The sequence below is a fragment of the Ostrea edulis genome, chromosome 7 (assembly GCF_947568905.1).
Source record: "Ostrea edulis chromosome 7, xbOstEdul1.1, whole genome shotgun sequence".
Lineage (NCBI taxonomy): Eukaryota > Metazoa > Mollusca > Bivalvia > Ostreida > Ostreidae > Ostrea > Ostrea edulis.
Window position 1 is genome coordinate 54,495,525 of NC_079170.1, and position 27,165 is coordinate 54,522,689.

The 27,165-nt window shown below is 33.9% G+C and overlaps 1 protein-coding gene across 1 annotated transcript in view; it reads left to right on the forward strand.

The window, feature by feature from the left end:
- Positions 1-27,165, forward strand: part of LOC125653646 (uncharacterized) — a 276,533-nt gene that overhangs the window by 55,540 nt on the left and 193,828 nt on the right. The window contains exon 9 of the mRNA XM_056145758.1: positions 21,672-21,756. Coding sequence (XP_056001733.1) covers positions 21,672-21,756 — 85 coding nt within the window. The remainder of the gene's footprint in view (positions 1-21,671; positions 21,757-27,165) is intronic.

Consider the following 27,165-nt stretch of genomic DNA (forward strand, 5'->3'; position numbering starts at 1 on the left):
TTGTAATCATGTAAAATTGTATGCACATACCTGTTACCATTTTTATGATCCTGACAATCAGATTCTCACACTTAATTTGCACATGTTACATGGTATATTGCTTAAAGCGGGATTTTTTTAGTCCCAAATTATTTCTTTAGTCTTGCCATTATAGAAATGTAAGAGAATTAAGTAATCTATTATTTTTTAAAAGCGTAAGAACCAATTTTTCACTTGGTAATAGAAAATATATTCCAATTAGTGATTTAAAATTTTACATATCATATGAAAGTCTTAAGTCGATGCATTTCAAAATATCTACATTTCCAAGGTTTTTGTCTTTGACATCATTACCTATTGTAACGATAGTCATTTCCTCATGAATGCAATGTTAAGTTGTGAACAATGCATGTATGAATCTTGATCAATATAGTATGTATATTTTAACACCTGGAAATGAAAGTAGAATATAAATAAGAAATAAATTTTATTTTTGAAATACATGAGGATATATATGAACTGCAATGCTTAATGACAGCATATTTTCCCATGAAGCGCATGCTTCATGAAGTATGAAACCTCACAGTGCATATATCCTTGTGTTATTTTCAAAACTGAAATTTATTCATTATATTTTTGATATTTTAGATATTTACATTTCCATTGTTTTTGCTTTTACAAATAGAAATATTAAAAAGTCATATTTCCTCATGAATGCACTGCAGTTGTGAACAAAGCATGCATATAAATCTTGATAATATAGTACATCTATTTTAACAACTGAGAATTCCAGCATAAATGAAAGTAAAATGTGAATACGAAAAATAAAATACATTAGGTTATTCGAGCCTCATATTGGGTAACGCAATAGAAAGTTATATTGTGTGTATATAGTACTTGAAGTATATATGTATATTGATTTTCCCAATATTAAATATTTAGAATATATCCACGTACCTCAAATGAAAATGAATTTGAATTTTTTGAATAGCTTTTGTGTCAATATACCCTAACAACAAATGAGTTTAAACATTGTTGCAATTTCCAAGTTGGTTATTTTCGTGAAATATCTATTGACAGAATGTATTAAAATGTACCTTTGTTTCCCCAAGTATCTCTCCAGATATGAAGAGTTGTTTCTCGTCTAGTAATTAAATATGGCAGAATGGGGTACTGGACACATTTCAAATCAGGGAAGAATTTTTGTGGTTGTTTACTGTTTCCAAACTATGTGATGGTTAAAAACAAATAAAATACTGATAACATCAAAACAATCAATATGTAACAAAACTAAATGCTTCAGTTGTGCCCATAGTTTTCATATGGCTTTGAACCAATTAAGGGGGTGGATTCATCAGTAGTGGGGGTGTTAAAGTTGAGCAGGTGCACAGGTATTGTCTGTTTCTTTGTGCACAGTCTTTGTTATCATGATAGGTGGTTTGAACCACAGGGAGGACAGTTCTTTAAAATGACTATTCTATTTTAAAGAATTGTAAACTATCGGTTGTGTATGATAGTTACACCAATACATCATTATCTTGTACAGAGTATCAAAAGGATCTGTAAGTATTTCAGGGCTTCTGTGGCCGAGTGGTTAGAGCATCACGGCCTCTCACCTCTGGTGGCCTCCGTGGCCGAGTGGTTAGAGCATCGCACTCAAAATCACACAGCCTCTCACCTCTGGTCGGCGCGGGTTCGAATACCGCTTGCGCCGGTAAGTGAGAAAGTTTCCCAGTTTACTTCAGAAGGTCAGTGGTCTCTTCCCAGGTACATTGTATCTGGGTACTCTCTTCCACCAATAAAAACTGGGCGCCACCAGATAACTGAAAAATTGTTGAGTGTGGCGGAAAACAGCAAAAACAAACATTTTGAGATTTCATCACCGAAAACTCACTTGCAGGTGAACGATTATTTAGTAATATTGGACACTTGCTCATCATTTTTTCATTGGTGCGGAATAAGCATGAATGTTGACGAGTTCTGTTTTTGCTCACCCCTCTTACTTGATATATGAACTGCAGTTTCATTTGGTTCATAGTTAAAGTATATGATGTGTATAATTTAAAACCTGTAAATCTACTTTTGTATGGCTAAATTGAAATGTTGTAGGCCAAATTATTCTATAAATCTGCTTTTTCTGAGTATTGTAGAGGTTAAAATCTTTATTTCATATAAGTATGGTATGTCTTTTCCTTGCATGCAAAATGCTAGCTTTTGATCAATCTTCAAATAATCAATAACTTTCCTCCTATCAATGATTCATTTGTGATGTTGCTGTGTGGGGTCATTACTACCAAAATGAAAAAAATGAAAAAGTTAAGATAATGAATAGTGATCAATCTCTGAACTCCTACAAAGAATACAAAATTAAGCGTTGGGCAAAACACAGACCCCTGGACACACCAGAGGTGGGATCAAATGCCTAAAAGGAGTAAGCATCCCCCGTTGACCGTTTACACCCGCCGTACGTGAGCCTTGTCTTGATCGGGTAAATGGAATAATCCGAAGTCAAAATCAATGTGTAAAGAATGGCTTAACAATTAGCATGAAACACGTACGTCAGGCAGCATTTGACTGATTTAACCCAGTGATGGGTTGTATTGGCAAACTAGATCGTTTTTATTACCACAGAATTTGCGAAATGCTGACTTAAACCAAGACTGTTGATATCCGTGTAACATTAACTGTTTGTCAGTAGCCAGGCTGCCTCAATTTAAAAACTGATCATAATTAGAACAAGCTCTTGCATATTGAATCAGTTGAGACACATAAACACTATATGCAGGTGATAATGGAATATTGCTACATAAATATGGAAAGTCGTCAAAAAGACGAGTTATTAGTTTGCCATTATAGCATCTATGTTAAATAAGATATCTAAGGCCTAAAAAAAATAATGTTGTGTTTCCGATCACCCCCTTGAAATTTTTAAGGGCTGGTAGGTAGGGATTTTTTTTTTTTTGGTGACCATAAAATTCAAAGTATTTTCAACGTTTATATGAAGATCCCTGGGGATTATAATATTATAATATTCCTATGTACCCATGTTAAATCCATGAAAATATCTATTTACTTGTAGCTGCAAGATCACAAAGGGAGAAAATTTGCCAGCTAGTATTTGACAATAAAAACAAGATAAAACAGGAAATCAAATTCAGCCATTTTATATCAGCAGATATATCATATACAACAGAAGTACAATCTGATTAAAACCAGATCCTGAGATCCGCTCACTTAGATCGCTACACTAGGATCTGACGTAACCCCATATAGGGTCACGTCCGCATGACCTTTTGCTTGGAATATTTATGAGAACTATCAGCCAGTCAGATTGCGCCATACAGACAATGATGGCTATTTAGGCGGTTCCTGGCAATTCGTAAACAAATTGCTATAATCTCTCTTCCACACTGTAAAATTGTATATTCTCGCATAACGAATTTTAAACTTTCGCAATAATGCCTAATCTATTCTGTTCATACAAACAACAAAACGTATGATATGAAATATACCCAAATTAAATTGTGAATTTTGATTTATGTATGAATAGGAATGGGTACGATTTGAATAGTTTTCAAGATGGTCTACTTAAATAACGCGAGGAATATAATGCCAGTCGACGTAAACGGTGCATTGTGACGTCGCATCTAGCTGCGATATGTTTTCTTTCAAACCAAACAATTGCAGCCATTTTCCTTGAATTGTGAACTCCATCGGGATTTTTTAGCGTTTGAATGAAAGAAAACCTGCAGAGAATAACAGACATTGTTTAAATCGCATGTTTTGACAGGTGTGCAGTCGTCTGTCAAACGCGCAGCCATTTTTATTGCATCTCTAACGTAAATAATGACACAAGGGTTCATGGGAGAAAAATTATCATTGGTATAAATCGACATGGTCAATTTGATTGGCTTAACGAAAGGTCATGCAGACGTGACCCTATATGGGGTTACGTCAGATCCTAGTGTAGCGATCTAAGTGAGCGGATCTCAGGATCTGGTTTTAATCAGATTGAACAGAAGTATAAATCAAAACATCTGACAGTTTGACAACAAAACTCATATTCACAATTATTTATTATGAAGGGGCTCACACAAAACTTTAATAAATTTTACTCCAAAGGAGATCATATTTCCTACTGTCGTGTTATAGTCGTCAACCTCTGTCCATGATGACTGGTCTTTTCTGACAGCGTCCGAACACGTAATTGTTGTTTTATACAACTTTTCATCGGTGTCTGACATTGGATGTATTTCATTTCTAATGTCAACGAAAGTGTCACTTTCCTTAAAACTAAGGAAGATCTTCTTCTCCGGGAAATGATCGCATTTTCCACGTTGCACATTAAACAGAACGCGTTGTGTTGCCATGTCTAAACAATGACAAACGAAAGTATCCACTGCGCATGCTCACACATATATAATTAGATCAGCGGTTTCTACTTTCCAGCGAATCTCTAAAAATAAACACTTGATATTTTTAGGGCTGTTTTATTTCAGGACGCAAAAAAGATCGAGGGACTTAGATTTTTTATTTTCTTATGAAAAAGACAGTCAGTAGGTTAATGAATTATTTTTTTTCCAAGATTAGTAATAAAAACTTTTGGAGGGGGGGGGGGGGTGTGTGTGTTCTGAAGGACAGTCGGTCGGGTGACCGGAAACACAACTTTTTTTTTTACGCCTAAGTACGAGGCAGGTGTGGAAGACTCTGTGATGTCTTATTTTGAGTTCACTGGGATGTATCGAATCGAAATATGAATGGAAATTAAAAACGTCGTTGATATATTTCAATGTTGAGTTGATCGAAGGCCTCAGCTAGATATTTTTTCTTCTCATGTAGAAGCTTTTGAATAAATTCTGCCTCATAAGACTGTAAAAACAGGTCACCTAACAAAGGAGCACAATTTATGCCCATGGGAATTCCAACAGACCTGATCACCAACGACTACGTAGATATTGTCAATGAGGAACTCCAGCATATTTCTTATATCAACTTCAGCATAGAATCAGAGTGGTGTTTAACTAAGTAATATTTAGCTCACCTGAGCCGAAGGCCCAAGATTTACACCACTTCTGGCATATGTAATGTACATGGCACAATACATATGAACTTTCTCCTTCACATCTGTTGATATTTTCATGAGGAGCAAAGATTAGGGCTTGGTTAAGAACATTTACTGGGTCCAGCAGTGTATCTTTGTAAAGGTTTTTGTGAAGTCAAGGAATTCAGTATAAGTACGTTAACTCATATTCATCCATCCGATTAACTGGGATATTGAATGTGTTTAAAACTAAAGCATGAATTTGAAGAATTTCCTGTTTTGAAAGGGCTATTGGAGTATAACTACGGTTACCAAATGTGGAATTGATGCCAAGTTCATTTAAGATAGGTTGTAATAATGAGCCTTACAAACAAAGACTATGTTGTAACAAGCTTTATCAGCTGTAACCTAATATCTAATTTTTTTTATCACTTCTGGTTTACTATACACAGAAGAATAAATAGTACACACTTTTGTTTTGATGTGTCTAATGTGGGATTTTAATATTCCTCTTATACATTTTATCTCACAAGGTATCAAGTTCCCCGAGTTCTTTTTTGTATTTAGTCCATCTTCTGGCATAATCTTCAACAGAATTCATAATTATAGAGATGAAGTTCTGTTGCCAATTGAAAGACTGAGGTTCTTTTAATTGAGGACCTTTTAAAATAAGTTATTTCAACTATGTGAAAACCACCAGTAATGACATGTCCAGCTGGACTATTAATTGAAAGGAAACAAAGAAGAGCATGTAGGTGGATGAAGTATATGGTGGTCTATATCTAGGTACTGTAAGATTCCTTGTGTGTTTGTAATTCTTTTCCCCCATCAATATGACTAGGAGCAGGTTAATTAAGATATAACTCGGCTATCACAAAAGAAAAAGTGTTGAAATGTTGATGTTTTTCTGACAAGACATTTTATTTGTGAACATGCAGCATTCATGAAATGTTGCATGTGACCAATCTATATAAAAGACACATTGGTTATCAAATTACCCTTTATTAGTAAACATGATGTATTCATGCATTCCATCATAACATAACAAGTGGAGTGCTGAAACTTAGTATACATTGATTAAACATTGATGTCTGTTTGACATGACACCCAGCATTATAATCCAAATCAAACCGTTTTGTGGAGTCAGCTGAATATCTTTAGGTATGAATTCAAGTTAATCAATACGTAAGGCCTATCCTAGCTTTCACAGATCCGTGCTTTTACCAACATCAAAATGTCTTGTGAAAGCAGACAACTTGTAATGAATTAATAAAATTCCAAGTTTTTTGATGCCTCGGAATCAATTTGTGTCCCTTCTACCTTTTGGGGAGACATATCAATTGTTTTTGTCCCTGTCATAAATTTGTTTTGTATGAGTGTACTTGTGTAATTCAAGCCTTTTAATTTCTTTTATAGAGTTAATCTATGTACTTAGATATTTAAAAATCAAATTTTGAGATTTTCTGCAGTATGAAATGCACACTGAGTTATTTTGATGTATGGGACGTACATGATTCTTGTGAACACAGACTGATTTAAAGAGGATGACAAATTTTGAGATTTTCTGCAGTATGAAATGCACACTGAGTTATTTTGATGTATGGGGATTCTTATGAACACAGATTCTGCCACAGACTGATTTAAAGAGGATGGGAATGAAATCAAATGACAGAAGTAACTTGATTACTGTGCAACACAACAATTGGTTAAAACTGGTTTTAGTATTTCTGGTACTATTACTTGAGCTACAGAGGTGCTTGTGATTGTTTCTGCTACATTTTAAATCCCATGAAAGTTGACAGAAATGTTTAGGGAGTTAAAATATATGTAGAATGAGGATGGTGATCATTTTTGCCTAATGAATCAGACATATAAATGTTGTACTAGTCTAATGAATCAGACATATAAATGTTGTACTAGCCTAATGAATCAGACATATAAATGTTGTTCTAGCCTAATGAATCGGACATATAAATGTACTAGTTTAATGAATCAGACATATAAATGTACTAGTCTACTGAATCAGACATATAAATGTTGTACTAGTCTAATGAATCAGACATATAAATGTACTAGTCTACTGAATCAGACATATAAATGTTGTACTAGTCTAATGAATCAGACATATAAATGTTGTACTAGTCTAATGAATCAGACATATAAATGTTGTTCTAGCCTAATGAATCAGACATATAAATGTTGTATTAGCCTAATGAATCAGACATATAAATGTTGTACTAGTCTAATGAATCAGACATATAAATGTTGTATTAGCCTAATGAATCAGACATATAAATGTTGTACTAGTCTAATGAATCAGACATATAAATGTTGTACTAGTCTAATGAATCAGACATATAAATGTTATATTAGTCTAATGAATCAGACATATAAATGTTGCACTAGTCTAATGAATCAGACATATAAATGTTATATTAGTCTACTGAATCAGACATATAAATGTTGTACTAGTCTAATGAATCAGACATATAAATGTTATATTAGTCTAATGAATCAGACATATAAATGTTGTACTAGTCTAATGAATCAGACATATAAATGTTGTACTAGTCTACTGAATCAGACATAAATGTTGTACTAGTCTAATGAATCAGACATATAAATGTTGTACTAGTCTACTGAATCAGACATATAAATGTTGTACTAGTCTAATGAATCAGACATATAAATGTTGTACTAGTCTAATGAATCAGACATATAAATGTTGTACTAACTCCCAATATGTGATGTCTTCAAAAGAATTAGCTTTACAGATGAATTGTTGTGTTGGATGATAGAATAAAAAGGAAATGCAGTAACAACATAGCAAATTCCCTTTTAAGCATCAGCATGCAGTTCTAGGATTTTTATATGAGGAAGTTGGAAAAAATCTGAGAAACAAAGGATCTCTGGGCCACTTTTAAGTCCCCAGTGGGACGTGGTAGGTCCCAGGTGGCAAATCCCCTAGAACATCATGTGTTTTGCTGTATTTTGATAACATGAAATCTGGCGTAAAACTAATTGAATTTTCAAGTACCCATTCTGCAATCTATTTTAGGAATTAAAAAATTGTTGTGTTTTTTTAAACATTTCATCCAATTGTGCTTGTTCCCTGTGTCTAGCATCTTCTTCATAGAGAAATTTTGATATTTGCGAGATCCATATTTTATATTGAAAGGTTGACGATATTCTTAATTTATGCATCTCAATTTGATATCAAATAAAGTGTTAACAGGGAATAGACGCATTATATTTTGTGGTCCTATTCATTAATTTATTCAGGCATGTACCGTGATTCAGTTCTTCATGAAAACTTGATAACAGTCTTCACAAAAACTTTTCTGAGACACGAGCCATAATGACTAGCTGATTTGACAGATTTACTTGCCCAATGTCCATTATGAATTTTTCTAGCCCGTAAATAAAATTGCTGAAAAAAGTTTGTCCTAGATTTTTTTCAATCCAAGCAATATATTGATCTAAGATTTTTCACTAGCTTGACAGGCTAGTGCTGAGAAGAAAACATTTTTAAACAAGTTTTTCCTAATTGTTCGCAAAAGGTCTTTCCACCTTTTTCTTGCTTTTTCCTGAACACAAATAATCTTCTGCAAGACCTCTTCACTTTTATCACATAACTTGAGAAACCCCAACATTTTGGCCACCCATATCCAATTACTGTTCACGATGAACATTGCTTAACTTGCATCATCAGGAGAGAATCTCTACCACAATATCTGACCGGCTTACTTGATAACAAAGGAGTAATTTTTATAGAACTTAATTGTAAACTGTCCATGGCCAAGGAAGCCATTGTTAAAATGCCATAGGATTGAAAGACAATAAATAATGGAATTTGAAGGGCTTCTTAGTGCTGTTTTTATGTGTGTTTGAATGTATGATATGGGTGATTGTGCATGTGTTTTTAGTAGGACGTGCTGAGAGACTGAAAGTCGTGCTCAGGTGTGTTTTGTGTTGAATTGTTGACAATAATGGACAACAAGACTCGCACCTTGATGTGTGTGACCTTGACCATTGACGATCAAGGTCCTTTGGGTTGTCACCACTTTCGCATGTCTCGTTTCGGGTATCTCTTAAGACCCAGACGTTACGAAAATTGACCTTTTTTTTTTTTTGCATTTCTCAATGACCTTGACCCACTTTCAAGGTCAAGGTCACCAAACACATTCCAGTTGGTTCCGTCTTTCTACGACTAATACTTTAGGAATTGTAAATTGTGAAGGGCCGGGAGATAATTACAAAACTGCAAAAATCATTTTAAATTTACACGAAAGCTTTCTGACATAGTGGAGATTCAAGTTTTGTTAAAACCATGACCCCTGGGGGTAGGCTGGGGCCACAATATAGGGGGAAAATCTTTGAAAATCAACCATTGGGCCAGAGATGTTTTCATGATTTACATGAAAGCTTTCTGACAGTGCAAATTCAAGTTTGTTAACATCACGATCCCCGGGGATAGGATGGGGCCACAATAGGGGATCAAAGTTTTACATATTAATATACAGTGCTCCCTCAATATATTGCCAACTTTTGTTCAAGACGAATTTGGGCAATAAAGCGGGGGTGCCAATAAAGGGTAACAAATTCACAATTACGGACAATTCACTTACAGAACAGTCGAAGAAATTCAATACCATAAAGTTATTTGGACTCCATTCTATATATACATTTTAAATAAGTATCTTGAGTTTAATTCCACAATTATTAGTAATTAACCTGGCCACCTGAATACCTTGTCCGCACTATCACCGCTATAAAAGTACAGGTGTGATTACCGATGGGTGTTAGCTAGGTAATTGGCATTATTATGGATGGTAAACCCTATAACATTTGACCATTTGTTTGTGAAAATCAGTGGCATTATGGCATTATGAGGGGTTGGCATATTATAAAGGGGGTGATAACATGGGAGGAAATCCGTTATTTAGGATTTTCAGGCAATAAGCAGGTGTGGCATTATAACGGCGGACAATATATCGAGGGAGCGCTAGCTGTATAGGGAAAATCTTTAGATATGGGCCAGCAGGTGACTCAAGTTAGCAATGTGGCCCATGGGCCTCTTAATATGTTTTGGAACTCTATGTTGAACCACAAAAATCACCAAACTTTACACATGCAGAAAAAACCTGCTATGCTAATACAATATAGAATGGGTATGAGGGAAATAGCAAATCTATGGTCCCAGGAGGCAAGAAAGTTATTTCCCCCAAGATGGATTTGCTGCCTCGGGAAATACCATTTTTGTCAATGGAGACCGTAAATTTGCTATTTCCTAAAATACCCATTTTATAACTGTTTTATTTGACCCAAACCATTTTAATTGATTATTTTTCTAAAATCTAGCTTCAGCGATTTCTCCATGCAGTTGATTTTATGACATTTGCAAAGAACGTACGTTACTTTACATATGTATTAATGTATATCTCTCGCAATTCTGAAATGCTTCGCTTACTGAGCATTTTGATTGGTTAAAAATATTAATGAGGGAAAAAGTCCCAGGGAGTATAGCACTGATTTTCAAGGGAATAGTCCTCAGGTGAGGAGAAATTATTTTTATATATAAAATAATCTGTCAAGGTGTAATGATAGAGCCTCAGGTTATAAACTCTGAACCCAAGTAATATTAATGTTAATATATATACTAGTAGAAAAAAGAAACAGTTTAGTAATCATGTCTTCCCATCCCAAAAGGGGGACATATTGTTTTAGTGTGAATTCTTCCGCTTCTGCTTAATTCTCATACAAAGTTTGTGCAGGCCATAACTTTTTTGTCTTTTGATATATAGTCCTTTGATATTTGGTAGGTGGGTAGACTGTGATAAGACAGTGTGACATGTGTCATATTTGCTGACCGTTGACATATTGTATGTAAAGGTCAAATAATAGAATTTTTGGAGCATCTTAGATTTTTGTCTGAACCATAATTTTTTCCTGGTCTTCATATGTCGGCAAGTTTAATTTACTATCATATGTTCACAACACTGTTCTTTGTTTGAAGCTCATATGTATATAGGCAAAAGTTATATACCATAAGTCTTGATTTTCCACTTTAAAGATGATCCCTAAAAACGATGGAAAATAGAAGGGATCGAGACATCAGTGTGCTAAAACGATTCTTCCTAGTTTTATTTATAGATTTATATTCAAAATATTTTATTATACCTCAGTATGAGAATTCTATGCAACATGTAATCTGATTGGTCTAGACAGTCAAGTGCCAGGGCAATCGTAACTACTCGGCTATTTCCGTAACTGCAAATGAACCTCGTATTTAGTTTGACATCATCAAAGTCTGTTGCCATGTGTATACAAATGCAACTATGACGTCACAGTCATACGTTACAATATGAAACGCGAGCTTTCAAATGCATCTAAGATACCATACATATCTAAGGTATTCTAAAACTATCAATTTCCACTTGTATGTTTATCTAGTAGAGTGAATAAGATGTTAATGATGCCAAAACTGAATCTGTGAAGACAATATAAGTAACACATTATACAGGGATTTGGTTGTGGCCTTTAACCTCATCCACAGGTGCGGTTCCGGCGAAGAAATGCATCGATTTGATGCAATTCTTGCGCCGATCCACGTCCGAGTCTTCTTACCAGTTACAGAAAAAGACAAAGCATGTGATCCGATTGGTGCCAGGGATGATAAACCTTCATATTTCCCTCTCAAACATATCTCCCCATCATATTGGTTTTTAGGTCAAAGGTCAGGGTCATACATAGAGTAAATGAATACTGTATAGATTCCTTATTTTACGCGAATACCTAACATATGGTGAAATGACTCGTATATGTCAAATTGCGTGAACATGAATTTGTGTGATGTCTGAGTAATCAAGAGTTCTTCATGTATTATAGCAACAGAAAATTAAAAGTGAGTAATTTTATTTTGCGTGTGATATCTTTCTCAAAATTACAAAATAAAAAATTCCACAGTTATATTTAGGAATCTACGGTAATTGATAATATTGTCATACAATATGAATTCATGTTTTAGTCTAAGAATGCATGGTAATTACATATTGAATGATGCAAGCAATTTGTGAAAAGATGTTTTTATTTATGTATTAGGGTATATATATTTTTCCAATCAAGGCCTAAATGCATCAAATTTAATCTGACTGAAATTTTGTTAAATTAAAAGATTAGAAATATGATACTATTAAACAGTTTGTTAGGCATTAATCTATAATGAAAGAATTTGTACAGTGAAATGATTTAACCAGACTGCAGGATCAGCTGCATTGTTGCTGTGTGACATATTCAATATTAGTTCCCTCTTTCATTTGCATGCATTTCAGGAGAGTGAATCACAATTATTGTTTAATGGCTGTCATTGATTTTACTGATTATGATTCACATGTAAAGATGTAAAGATCTCTAAGGAAATTAAATCACACCCAATTGTCTGCAGCAAAACATATCAAAATAAATCCCGGGATATGTCCCAATATTAGAAGCATAATGGCCACCTCAAAGACTACAGACTGGCAAGCCATTTCAAACGGAAAGCAAAAATTACAGTTTTTAATCATTTTAGTTTGGAAAACATCATGCAGCTGTCTGTCTAAGAATTCCAATGCGAGTTTCTTGTTCAGAATTTGGTTAATAAAACTCGAGAAACATGGCACTTCAGACTCCATTCTTCTGTATTGCATAACATGTCATTTTTTTGTAAAGCTAATGGAAGTGTTATGGTACACAAGGACATTTAAGTCTATAAGACTCAATGACTCAGCTTCCCATATTGAATTTTGTATGCTGTCCATCTGTCTGCATGTTTGTAAACTTTCAATATTACATTATCAACTTCTTCTCAAGGGCATTGTAATTTTGACCACACATTTAAAAAAAAGTAATTTTTGATGAAGAGGATATAATGATTTCAATTTCTGCTGATGGACTCTTTCAGCATGTACGTGCTACAATTTAATTTCATGTGATAGACGAGTGTCAAGAGTGTGGAAGAAATTAAATGGCTTGCCAACTGAAGTACTTTTTTTTTTTACTTGTATATCAGAGTTTAAAACTTAAATTTGCAATCTTTGGTAGCCATGTGCATCTAAAAGTTAATTATGAAGTGTTTTTGCAGATTACAAACTTTTTCAAAAGAAAAAAAACCCCAAAAGGATTGGACAAAATTTAAAAAACAAATACTTATTTCATTTTGCTATCACCATGTGGGCAACTAATGAATGAGCCATAATTCTAATTTGCCCACTCAGAAATTTAGTCACAAATGTCGAGTGGGCAACTGTTAATTTCAAACTTTATATATATATATTTTAAAAATGATTTATAATTATAGTACATATGTAAGTTCTGCTTGCGTAGGTGGAACGAATCTGCAATCAAGTTAAAAATATCAATTAAACATGCATATTGTAGTGTGTGAAAGACTGATATTTGAGCATGTCTCTCAAATCTACCTGGTCAGTCACTGCAATTCCACTTTCAATAAATGCATTAAAGACTTGATTATCATGTGATTGCTTTATACAGCTTCCCATTATATGCCAGACTGTATTATTAGTCAAACTCAGCTGACCTTCCTGTATATATATTTTTTGGAAAAATTCGTCAAGGGCAAAGGCCACGTAACCTTTCTCAGCGAGGCCACGCAGTTTATGCAGGTTTTCTGTGCCATAATTTATATATCCAACAAGGAATTATTGCGATTTACCTATAATTATAAATTGTGGGGGGGGGGGGGGGGGGGGGGGTGTTTTTTGTTTATTATATAGTCAATAGTGATGTAGAAGTAGATTAGGTTAACCATGATTTTGCTTTATGCAATTATTTTGTCATACGTGCCAAATGGCTTTGCTATGTATAATAAATCATGGTTATTTGCTCAAACTGGTGAGAGATGAAGGAAATTAATCATTTGTATAAAAACGTGTAGGAGTTTATTTCACAGTAATGCAAGCAGTTAAGTTTTCCTGTGCCCAAAACATTACATGGTTGTAAACAACATGCATTTTATTACATTAAAATTGCTCATTTTAAAACTTAAAATCTGGACAGGTGATGATGAAAAATTATTTTGTTGATTTATAATTACAATTATTTTAATTGTATTTCACCCATTTTACAAGAGTGGGCAAAGCCTCTCACGTCCCAAACACTATAGACACATACAGATATACATGTTTGAAAGGAAAATATAGAAAACTAATAAATAATTAAACCATTATACCTTTGGAACTTCAAATTTTGGTACATTAATAGCATCGATTCGCATAAATTTCTCCATATTGAATCTTGTGTACCCAAGTTCATGTCGGTCTGAGATGTTACATAAAATCCGTAAAAGCAAATAAATCATATTGACTTAATCTCCTATATTAACACGATTGTATCGAGTCTCCTATGTACGTGTTTCATTTGGGTTGAAGAGATGTTGATCAATTAAATCATTACATAGGCAAATTTGTACAAGTAACGAGGGCTCAGAAGTTTACTTCCCCTGTAGTAATGGATCATACAGGGAGAATACAAGCCCGGCGGCAATTTAAGTCACACCTGTATAAGACCCTCTCTTCTGAAATCTACCACCCCATAAGTCAAAGTACTGAAAGTACTTAAGTCTGGAAAGCCTTAGGCTGCAGGTCTGAAAATGAATTAATGTAATACAGTATAATCTGTCTAAACCGGCTATGTGCGGTTCCAAAGAAATTGGCCGGTTTGCACAGAGTCCGGAGTGCAGAATGTTGACAAGAATGAGAGTTGCTTCCCTTGTATTCACTATCTATGCATACGTGTGTAATGATTGCTAACGTTTTATTATATCACAAAAGAATTCAAAATGTAAAAATATAAATGTCAATGTTTTATTGTCGTGCTCAATTGAAAAAATTTCAATTTTTATTAAACAGTTTAAAATCTGCGAATTATTTGCGCAATTTTCTGTTGGTAAATTGTCGATTTCGTCTACATCATCGCCGTTATCAAGTGCTACATTATGTACGTTCATCAAGTTTGTGTTGTGTTCGTTTAAAATTGGTCTTTCCCAGCTTTCATTGTAAATGTATCGCTTTCAACTGTCTCAATTTGTGAAACGGAAACTAATGTAATGCCGAGTGATCGACCGGACATGGCGAGTTGTGCTAACTAACTGCATATCAACACTGTCTGACTCGCCGTAGAGCTCCGAGAAGTCCACGAGGGGAAACCCTGCTTTTGGAAAACATAACGGGATTGTTGCCGATTTTGTTTTATTCCAAGAATGTATCGAATTCATCGATTAATTGAACTTTGTCTTTTAATGTCAGTTCTCGTCTCTGTCATTAGGGGGAGGGCGCCATTACCTTGTGCGTGGTGCTGTCATAATTGAAAAGTGCACCCCTAAAAATCAGGTTTTATTTTAAACTGATCGCGACTCATCGCCAGTTGCACTCTTTTACTTACCTGTGGCTTCCCTTGAAACACCCTTTGTGTACATCGCGTGTGATCGACCGAATACCGACAGGTTGGTCATCGTGGGGTGGCTGGTTTAAATGCGATAATTAGAGCTAATTACGAGCAGTTGGGACCTTGTGTACACGGAATACCATTGACCGCAACAATTAGGGTGGTGTATCATCGAGGGGTCGGTTTACACAGGATAATTAAAGTTAATTGATTGCAGTTGGGACTGTGTAAGCCGGCCGATATACAGAATACGCAGTATCCGGAGTACAGGGAATTATTAATAAAGGATTTGTTAAAGAAATGTTAGGGACTATATTTTGTGGCCGGAATTGACAGAGCGCCGGAGTACTCAGAGGCCGGTTTGGACAAATTATACTGTATGATGTTAATTTAAGGCTAGTGGTATTCAGCATGTCCACGCTCCCACGTCAGATGTAGTTAGTGTTTTCCAGTAGAATTTTGCTGTAGTAACAAACACTCAAATGTGCTTGATTTTACTAACAATCTAGTTATATCACTTTTTTTATGGAAATAGCCTACACACGAATATCGAGTGCTGCAATCGATTTTGACAAATATTACTGTACTCACAGATGAAATGTTGATATTAAGACATTCAATTCTAATTTCATGTTATTATTAATCGAAACATGGGTTGAAAATGATTTGACCCTAATTCAGTATATTATAACTCTTTTTGATTTATGCTCATCTGTAAACAGGATGTATTATAGTATTAGTGATGTACATGAAAGGTGAAGACAACAGTGATCAATCTCATAACTCCTATAAGCAATACAAAATACATAGTTAGGCAAAACAGAGGTGAGAGTAAGCATACCCTGTCGACCGGTCAGTGTCACCCGCCGTGAGCCCTATATCTTGATCAGGTAAACGGAGTTAGCCATAGTCAAAATCAGTTTGCCAGGAACTGTCTAATAATCGGTATGGAACATGTCAGACAGCATTTGACCCAATGATAGGTTGTATTGACGAACTAGATTGTTATAACATCATACATGTATGTCTGTCTGTTCATTTTGGGTTTTCTGATTTTTCTTTCATTTCTCTCAGACTCACATTAGAGCTGAAACTTGCTGTGTATCAACTTTGTGGGTTGCTTTAGATCGTGTTGATTGTTTAATTATTTCGACCTCTCTTGCAGGAGTTTTGTTCCTTTATTTGAAATTTAATGCCATATGAAGAGTACATAAGTTGTCCGTCTAACTCCTCTCTCAGTTTTCAAGTGAGAATCTTCTAATTTTACAGAGGGTTTGTTTGGGTTATTGAAGATGTACATTTGGAAAGGATTTTGATTTCCTTCCCCCCCCCCCCCCCCCCATATTTTTGAGAAAATTACAGGTTGCTGAACTTAGTCAGTTTTGAACAAATATTACACAATGCATATTAAGTACATGGTTTATCCAATTTTAGATTATTCTCACAGTTTTCAAGCTGAGGCCCTAATTTGTAAACAATTTGTGTATATTGAAGGATTTTGATTCCCAACAATTTTCTAATTTTCTTAGTTGTTTTGAAAAAATGACAGGTTGTTGAACTCGCAGAAATATTTCACACACTGAGCTCTTGGTTTGTCTATTTCCCTCCGGTCGAAGTTTAACAGCTACATGTAGAAACTTTCATTCATGTAATGCCACAGCTTGCAGATGGCTTAGACCCACAGTAGCCCTATAATGTCTTAATCAGGTAAATGGAATAATTCATAGTCAAAACTGGTACAACTAGTACTGTATGTAAAAGTCCTATCAATTGGCGTGAACACAGGTCAGAGAGCTAGCATAGAGGTAAACACCTGCTCCCCTCTCATACTTGTCAATGTTAACATTACTTCTTCATAAATGATCCACTCTTTAATGAAAACACGGCTGAAATGCAGTTGTCACAGAACATTAAGCCTAACTTACCCAATAACCAGTGGCTAATATTCCAGCTTATGTTGAATATCTGTTTTGGAATGGAAGGGTTTGGACGTTCGGTTGAATCAGATGTTTAAAGAGCTGGGGATGAATAATCAAACCCTGAATTGAAAGTAAACCCAAACATAGAAACGGAGAATTAACATTTCCCCATTTTGAGAAGCCAAATGCCGAAAAAGGAATGCGGTACATAGGTTAAAATTCTTAAAAACTGAAATGTGCTGAACTTCAAAGATATATAATTATCAATTTGATTTTCTATGTGCATATCAATAGCAATTGACCACATGTTTATAAAACATTTAAAAGCTTCAAAACTATAAACAAATGCAATATAGCATGGAGTCGCCTTTGACTCCATTTACCTGATCAGGATATAGGGCTCATGGCGGGTGTGACAGGGGATGCTTACTCCTCCTAGGCACCTGATCCCACCTCTGGTGTGTCCAGGGGTCCGTGTTTGCCCACCTATCTATTTTGTATTGCTTATAGGAGTTATGAGATTGGTCACTGTTCGTTATCTTCACCTTTCACTCAAATCTTTGCAGAAATATGATTGATGAATATGCAACAATACAGCCTAAATAATTTAAGTTAACCCCATTCGCAGGTTATGACCTGAAATTTACTTAATGTGGAGGTGACAACACTTGATCTAATGAGCAAGGCTTGAATTGTAAAGTAATTGACCACAGCACCCATCCAGCAGCCCTAAATTACCTGAGCGGATCACCTTAAGCACTGCTTGATCGAGTGATACACGATTTTTGGTTGCACGCAGCCTGACTGAATAAACAAACAGATAGATAAAAGAAAACATGTTAAGGAAGTGTGCTACATCAGAGAAATTTGATATGGATGAAAAGTGAAGGATATGTACAATATTTTGAAATTGAAAAACTTTCAAATTTACTTTATTTAGTCAAAAAATGCAGTTTTAGTAGAATTTAATCTGAGAAAAATTAAAACCCCTGCTGGACTCGAACACGTGATCTACTGTTCAGCAGGCGACGTGCTAACCTACTGAGCTACTTATAAGCTAGGCAAGAATTTATTAAATGAATAGACAAATATTGCTCATACTTATATTTTCATCCATATTTTAAAAGGAAGTCAGCCATTATGATGATGTAGAGTATCTCCTTAAGGCAAAATTGTATTTGCCACTTTTGTCTGCCACTTTTGAAAAAAAAAAATGCCATTAGTTTGAGCACTGATTGACATTGAATTCAATTTTGGGAACATAATATGGCCCCTGTGTAAATATTGTGAACCCCATTTATTTGCATTGAGGTACCATTTTTTGGCTAATGGAGGACTTGCACGAGCTCTGACTATACCCCTATTAATAAACGCTATAGACTGCATGTACCTCCTAGCTAGTGCTTTAAAATACTGCATATATTAAACTTATTTCAGTCTGTACAGGTGTACAAATTTTATCACTGAAATATGATACAGTACAGGGTTTGACACTAAGGCACGTCCGACCGACCGAGTCTAATAAATGATAGGCCCGGTCTGGTAAAATGTTGATTTACTAGTCCGACTGGTCGTGTTAAAAAATAAACAAGAAGCTTTACTTTAAAGCGTAAGATATTTTATTCTTAACTAAAAGAAAATAATTGTAAAGAGTTTGCAAGCAATCTTGAACCGTGTGATGGAATAATCTTTATTTTTAGTTCTAACAAATAAGTCGCGGTCGTAAGTGATGTTTTACGACATCTACTAGATGTTAATTTTAAACGGTTTATTTGAATTTACTATAATAAAGTGTTTATCAAGTCAATAAATTACGTCGTAAACAGCTATTTATCAGTGTTGACATCTGTGCGGGAATGTCTCTATATTTAAATACGACTTCTCGTCCACAAGGAAAGACGTCCCAGGAGAAAAAAGAAAAGGTTAGGAAGAAACAAAGCAGGGATTATGAAATGTATTTAAATAAAAAGCCGGTTGAGGTCATTTTATGCTAAATAGACTAAGGCATATCCGTGTCGGGTAGAATTTAAAGAAACAGAAAACGTGTTTGAAAATCAAATGCAATGACGAGAATTAATTAAGATATTTTTGAGACAATTAAATACGTTTTGGTTCAAACTTAACGTTTGTCATTTAAATGAAATATTTAAATATGGAGAAACTATCAGGGGGGTGGGGGGTTCCTGGAAAGTTGGTCAGGGCTAGTTGATATAAAGTCAGGTCTAGTAAAAATCATTTGAAGTAGCCCGACTGGTCTAGTGCTGAAAAAAGTAAATGTCAAAGCCTGCAGTATATCAAAACAACATTTTCTAAACCTAAATATTTTTTTGATCACATGTAGTTTATAGTATGTCAATGGAGGTAGAAGGAGTCAAAATCACTCATAAAGAACAGTATATATACAGTGTACAGTCAAAATTCATTCTAAATCTTTATAATCTGATTAATGCATATATGTACAGCTGTAGTAAATAATAGTTTTAAAATATGTCAGCCTGCCCCAAAATAAACCAAACTCATATAAAGGTAAAAATGGTCATTCATTAAATAATCAATTAAAAGAGTAAAATATATACGAACACTTATATAGAAAAATCCAATCCCTGAAGTAGCACCCGATATAAAAGTACAAAAGTAAAGCATCATCATATCACTATATACCTCTCAGGAGGAGTGAAATTAAAAAATTGATTTAATGCAATCTTGTTAGAGAGAATTAAGCAAAAATGCGCTAATCTTTATGATATTGTTCTGATCTTTATAATATTGTGCTGATCTTTATGATATTGTTCTGATCTTTATAATATTGTTCTGATCTTTATAATATTGTACTGATCTTCATAATTATGTTCTGATCTTTATAATATTGTGCTGATCTTTATGATATTGTGCTGATCTTTATAATATTGTTCTGATCTTTATAATATTGTACTGATCTTCATAATTATGTTCTGATCTTTATAATATTGTGCTGATCTTTATGATATTGTTCTGATCTTTATAATATTGTGCTGATCTTTATAATATTGCACTGATCTTTATAATATTGTTCTGATCTTTATAATATTGCACTGATCTTTATAATAATGTTCTGATCTTTATAATAATGTTCTGATCTTTATAATATTGTGCTGATCTTTATAATATTGCACTGATCTTTATGATATTGTTCTGATCTTTATGATATTGTTCTGATCGATTTTATAATATTGTTCTGATCTTTATTAATGTTCTGATTTTTATAATATTGCGCTGATCTTTATAATATTGTTCTGATCTTTATAATAATGTTCTGATCTTTATAATATTGTGCTGATCTTTATAATATTAATTGTTCTGATCTTTATAATATTGTGCTGATCTTTATAATATTGTGCTGATCTTTATAATATTAATTGTTCTGTTCTTTAAAATATTGTGCTGATCTTTATAATATTGTTCTGATCTTTATAATATTGTGCTGATCTTTATAATAATGTTCTGATCTTTATAATGTTCTGATCTTTATAATATTGTGCTGATCTTTATAATAATGTTTTGATCTTTATAATATTGTGCTGATCTTTATAATATTGTTCTGATCTTTATAATATTGTGCTGATCTTTATAATATTGTACTGATCTTTATAATAATGTTCTGATCTTTATAATATTGTGCTGATCTTTATAATGTGCTGATCTTTATAATATTGTGCTGATCGATCTTTATAATATTGTTCTGATCTTTATAATATTGCGTTGATCTTTATAATATTTAGCTGATCTTTATAATAATGTGCTGATCTTTATAATATTGTGCTGATCTTTATAATATTGTTCTGATCTTTATAATATTGCATTGATCTTTATAATATTGTTCTGATCTTTATAATAATGTACTGATCTTTATAATATTGTGCTGATCTTTATAATATTGTTCTGATCTTTATGATATTGTTCTAAATCCTGGAGGATAAAATACTGAAGGTTAGGTTGTTCCTGACACAGCAGTAGAACTTAAGGCTGAGGTCAATATGAATAAATAGTCGTCTGATGTGAAGATAAAGATATCTTTCTTTGCAGATGATCCTGAATTTGTTATCCCCTCACAATTGATTGTGAGAGGGGGTGAGCCCGTTCATGTGTGACTGAGTGTGTAACACTGAGCTTGTAGACATGTACGGCAGGCCACATTTTTTGCTCCATATTAATTTCATACAACAGAGGAAGATTGACCTTTAGTTGATTTCGAGATAAAGGTATAATAATAAATATAATTCAGTACAAAATAGAATTTTTTTTAATTGTAGCATGAGAGACTTGACCAATGCATTTGGGAAGGAAATCAAAGACCTGACCCGTAACCTGACGGATTATGATGGTTATAATATCGTGGTAAGTTTATAGTCAGCAGACAGATTATGATGGTTATAATATCGTGGTAAGTTTATAGTCAACAGACAGATTATGATGGTTATAATATCGTGGTAAGTTTATAGTCAGCAGACAGATTATGATGGTTATAATATCGTGGTAAGTTTATAGTCAGCAGACAGATTATGATGGTTATAATATCGTGGTAAGTTTATAGTCAACAGACAGATTATGATGGTTATAATATCGTGGTAAGTTTATAGTCAACAGACAGATTATGATGGTTATAATATCGTGGTAAGTTTATAGTCAGCAGACAGATTATGATGGTTATAATATCGTGGTAAGTTTATAGTCAGCAGACAGATTATGATGGTTATAATATCGTGGTAAGTTTATAGTCAGCAGACAGATTATGATGGTTATAATATCGTGGTAAGTTTATAGTCAACAGACAGATTATAATGGTTATAATATCGTGGTAAGTTTATAGTCAACAGACAGATTATGATGGTTATAATATCGTGGTAAGTTTATAGTCAGCAGACAGATTATGATGGTTATAATATCGTGGTAATTAAGTTTATAGTCAGCAGACAGATTATGATGGTTATAATATCGTGGTAAGTTTATAGTCAACAGACAGATTATGATGGTTATAATATCGTGGTAAGTTTATAGTCAGCAGACAGATTATGATGGTTATAATATCGTGGTAAGTTTATAGTCAGCAGACAGATTATGATGGTTATAATATCGTGGTAAGTTTATAGTCAGCAGACAGATTATGATGGTTATAATATCGTGGTAAGTTTATAGTCAGCAGACAGATTATGATGGTTATAATATCGTGGTAAGTTTATAGTCAGCAGACAGATTATAATGGTTATAATATCGTGGTAAGTTTATAGTCAGCAGACAGATTATGATGGTTATAATATCGTGGTAAGTTTATAGTCAGCAGACAGATTATGATGGTTATAATATCGTGGTAAGTTTATAGTCAGCAGACAGATTATGATGGTTATAATATCGTGGTAAGTTTATAGTCAGCAGACAGATTATGATGGTTATAATATCGTGGTAAGTTTATAGTCAACAGACAGATTATGATGGTTATAATATCGTGGTAATTAAGTTTATAGTCAGCAGACAGATTATGATGGTTATAATATCGTGGTAAGTTTATAGTCAACAGACAGATTATGATGGTTATAATATCGTGGTAAGTTTATAGTCAGCAGACAGATTATGATGGTTATAATATCGTGGTAAGTTTATAGTCAACAGACAGATTATGATGGTTATAATATCGTGGTAAGTTTATAGTCAGCAGACAGATTATGATGGTTATAATATCGTGGTAAGTTTATAGTCAACAGACAGATTATGATGGTTATAATATCGTGGTAAGTTTATAGTCAACAGACAGATTATGATGGTTATAATATCGTGGTAAGTTTATAGTCAGCAGACAGATTATGATGGTTATAATATCGTGGTAAGTTTATAGTCAGCAGACAGATTATGATGGTTATAATATCGTGGTAAGTTTATAGTCAGCAGACAGATTATGATGGTTATAATATCGTGGTAAGTTTATAGTCAACAGACAGATTATAATGGTTATAATATCGTGGTAAGTTTATAGTCAACAGACAGATTATGATGGTTATAATATCGTGGTAAGTTTATAGTCAGCAGACAGATTATGATGGTTATAATATCGTGGTAATTAAGTTTATAGTCAGCAGACAGATTATGATGGTTATAATATCGTGGTAAGTTTATAGTCAACAGACAGATTATGATGGTTATAATATCGTGGTAAGTTTATAGTCAGCAGACAGATTATGATGGTTATAATATCGTGGTAAGTTTATAGTCAGCAGACAGATTATGATGGTTATAATATCGTGGTAAGTTTATAGTCAGCAGACAGATTATGATGGTTATAATATCGTGGTAAGTTTATAGTCAGCAGACAGATTATGATGGTTATAATATCGTGGTAAGTTTATAGTCAGCAGACAGATTATGATGGTTATAATATCGTGGTAAGTTTATAGTCAGCAGACAGATTATGATGGTTATAATATCGTGGTAAGTTTATAGTCAGCAGACAGATTATGATGGTTATAATATCGTGGTAAGTTTATAGTCAGCAGACAGATTATGATGGTTATAATATCGTGGTAAGTTTATAGTCAGCAGACAGATTATGATGGTTATAATATCGTGGTAAGTTTATAGTCAACAGACAGATTATGATGGTTATAATATCGTGGTAATTAAGTTTATAGTCAGCAGACAGATTATGATGGTTATAATATCGTGGTAAGTTTATAGTCAACAGACAGATTATGATGGTTATAATATCGTGGTAAGTTTATAGTCAGCAGACAGATTATGATGGTTATAATATCGTGGTAAGTTTATAGTCAACAGACAGATTATGATGGTTATAATATCGTGGTAAGTTTATAGTCAGCAGACAGATTATGATGGTTATAATATCGTGGTAAGTTTATAGTCAACAGACAGATTATAATGGTTATAATATCGTGGTAAGTTTATAGTCAACAGACAGATTATGATGGTTATAATATCGTGGTAAGTTTATAGTCAGCAGACAGATTATGATGGTTATAATATCGTGGTAAGTTTATAGTCAGCAGACAGATTATGATGGTTATAATATCGTGGTAAGTTTATAGTCAGCAGACAGATTATGATGGTTATAATATCGTGGTAAGTTTATAGTCAGCAGACAGATTATGATGGTTATAATATCGTGGTAAGTTTATAGTCAGCAGACAGATTATGATGGTTATAATATCGTGGTAAGTTTATAGTCAGCAGACAGATTATGATGGTTATAATATCGTGGTAAGTTTATAGTCAGCAGACAGATTATGATGGTTATAATATCGTGGTAAGTTTATAGTCAGCAGACAGATTATGATGGTTATAATATCGTGGTAAGTTTATAGTCAACAGACAGATTATGATGGTTATAATATCGTGGTAATTAAGTTTATAGTCAGCAGACAGATTATGATGGTTATAATATCGTGGTAAGTTTATAGTCAACAGACAGATTATGATGGTTATAATATCGTGGTAAGTTTATAGTCAGCAGACAGATTATGATGGTTATAATATCATGGTAAGTTTATAGTCAACAGACAGATTATGATGGTTATAATATCGTGGTAAGTTTATAATCAACAGACAGATTATGATGGTTATAATATCGTGGTAAGTTTATAGTCAGCAGACAGATTATGATGGTTATAATATCGTGGTAAGTTTATAGTCAACAGACAGATTATGATGGTTATAATATCGTGGTAAGTTTATAGTCAACAGCAGATAGACGTTTACATAGGATTAGCTGGATTGAAGCTGTTAATCTGCATGTTTGTAAGCACATTTTGTGTAAGGGATGGAGACTACGTATTGGCAGAGACATATATAACGGAGATTATATATAGCAACTTCTATGGTGGCATGTTTACCGCTTAGAATATGTGACTGCATGTTCCACCTAAATTTTGTTAATTCCTATTTATCGGTTTTATAAATTTAGGCGCAGATTTAAGTTTATATCATTCCTATCATAAATTGGAATCGAACATAAGAAGTTTTAAAGTGATTTGATGGTCAACAAATATACTATTAACAAAAAAGTAGAAAAATCGTAACTAGTTGCTGAAATCTCGCCGATTTGCGGAGTTTGAGTGATGTGTCACCTTTTGAAACTTCACTTTCATTTTACTTTGAAGTGAAACATCTTCTAAAAGTATGTTGAATGTTTTTGTGATAGGGTTTGGACAGTTTGAACTTGATGTAACGGGCAATTTAAGTCAGTGTATGCATATTTACCGAAAAACAGGAGACCGCAAGATAATATGAGGCTTTGGGAAAGTTGCTAATCCGCGTTATATATGTCTCTGGTATTGGTGAACTGGTAGAAGATATGCATTTGATAAATACAATGCTTTAATTTACAGTGAATCTGTTTATCTTGACATATACTTTGAAAGAAAAGTTGTTGGATTAAACAGGATGTTTGGTTGCACAGCTAGTGTGAAAAAATGGAAAAATAAAGATAACTATGGAAATAGGGTTGGAATTCACAGGGAAATGATGTACAGAGGTGCTGGATTAGACAGGTTTATTTGTATTACTAGTATATAAAGACCATATTTCCTAACTCACTATTCATTACCAAGCTTTCTATTTACAAATCATCAACCCCAGAAATGCTTTGGAGATTTTACAATAGCTTGAAAAACGCCTTTTAATTTGAAACTCATTTCTTACAGTTAATGCAGCAAATTAAAAACCTGTTTAATAGTCTTCCATTTTTATGTTGAGATTTACATTTGATATCATATACTGTGCCCTGTATTTAATAAAGTAGATCTCATGATTAAGTTCACAGTTTTTGGTCCCCCTACCAACAAAGTCGAAGGAGACTTTAGGTTTATGCTCCATCCGTCTGTCTGTCCATAAGTCCTGTAAACCAGTTTTCCACACTTTTTATACACCCGTCATTAGACGGGACGTATTATGTTATGGTGCTGTCCGTCCGGCTGTCTGTCTGTACGAGGTCATGTTTTCTGGACTTTTTTCCGTAACAGATGCATGTATGACTTTGTAATTTCAATGGTCACAATTTCTCCTTCAAGAAATGTAAGCTTCAATCTAATTAAAATCAGATCCTAGGATACGCTGACAATCGCTATAATAGGATCTGACATAACCCCATTGGGGGTCATGTCCACATGGCCTTTTGCTTGGAATATTCATGAGAACTATCAGCCAGTCAGATTGCACCACACAGACAATGATGGCTATTCAGGCAGTTCCTGGCAATTCGTAAATGCCAGTAATCGCTTTCCCACGAAGTTTATTGCACACTATGAAATTGATGTTCTCACATAAGGAATTCTAAACTTTCGCAATAATGCCGAATCTATTCCGTTCATACAAACAACAAGATGTACGATATAAAATACACCCAAATTAAATTGTGAATTGCGATTTATGTATGAATAGGGATGGGTATGATTTGAATTCAAGATGGTTTACTTAATTAACGTGAGGAATATAACGGCAGTCGATGTAAATGGTGCATTGTGACGTCACCTCTAGCTGCGATGGGTTTTTTAAAACCAAACAATCGCAGCCATTTTCCTTGAACACCGATGACTTCATAGCCAACGCCCTGATTGGCTAACATGAAGTTCACATGAACATGACCCCTAATCAGGTTATGTCAGATCTTCTTACGCAAAGTATACGGCACAGGTCTAAGAAGTCTGATTTTAATTAGATTGTGTATAAGCTTAAGTTTGCATTTCAGCTGGATTGGTCCGTCCTTGACCTACTATAGGGCTATAAGTAGGTGAAACAGTTTTC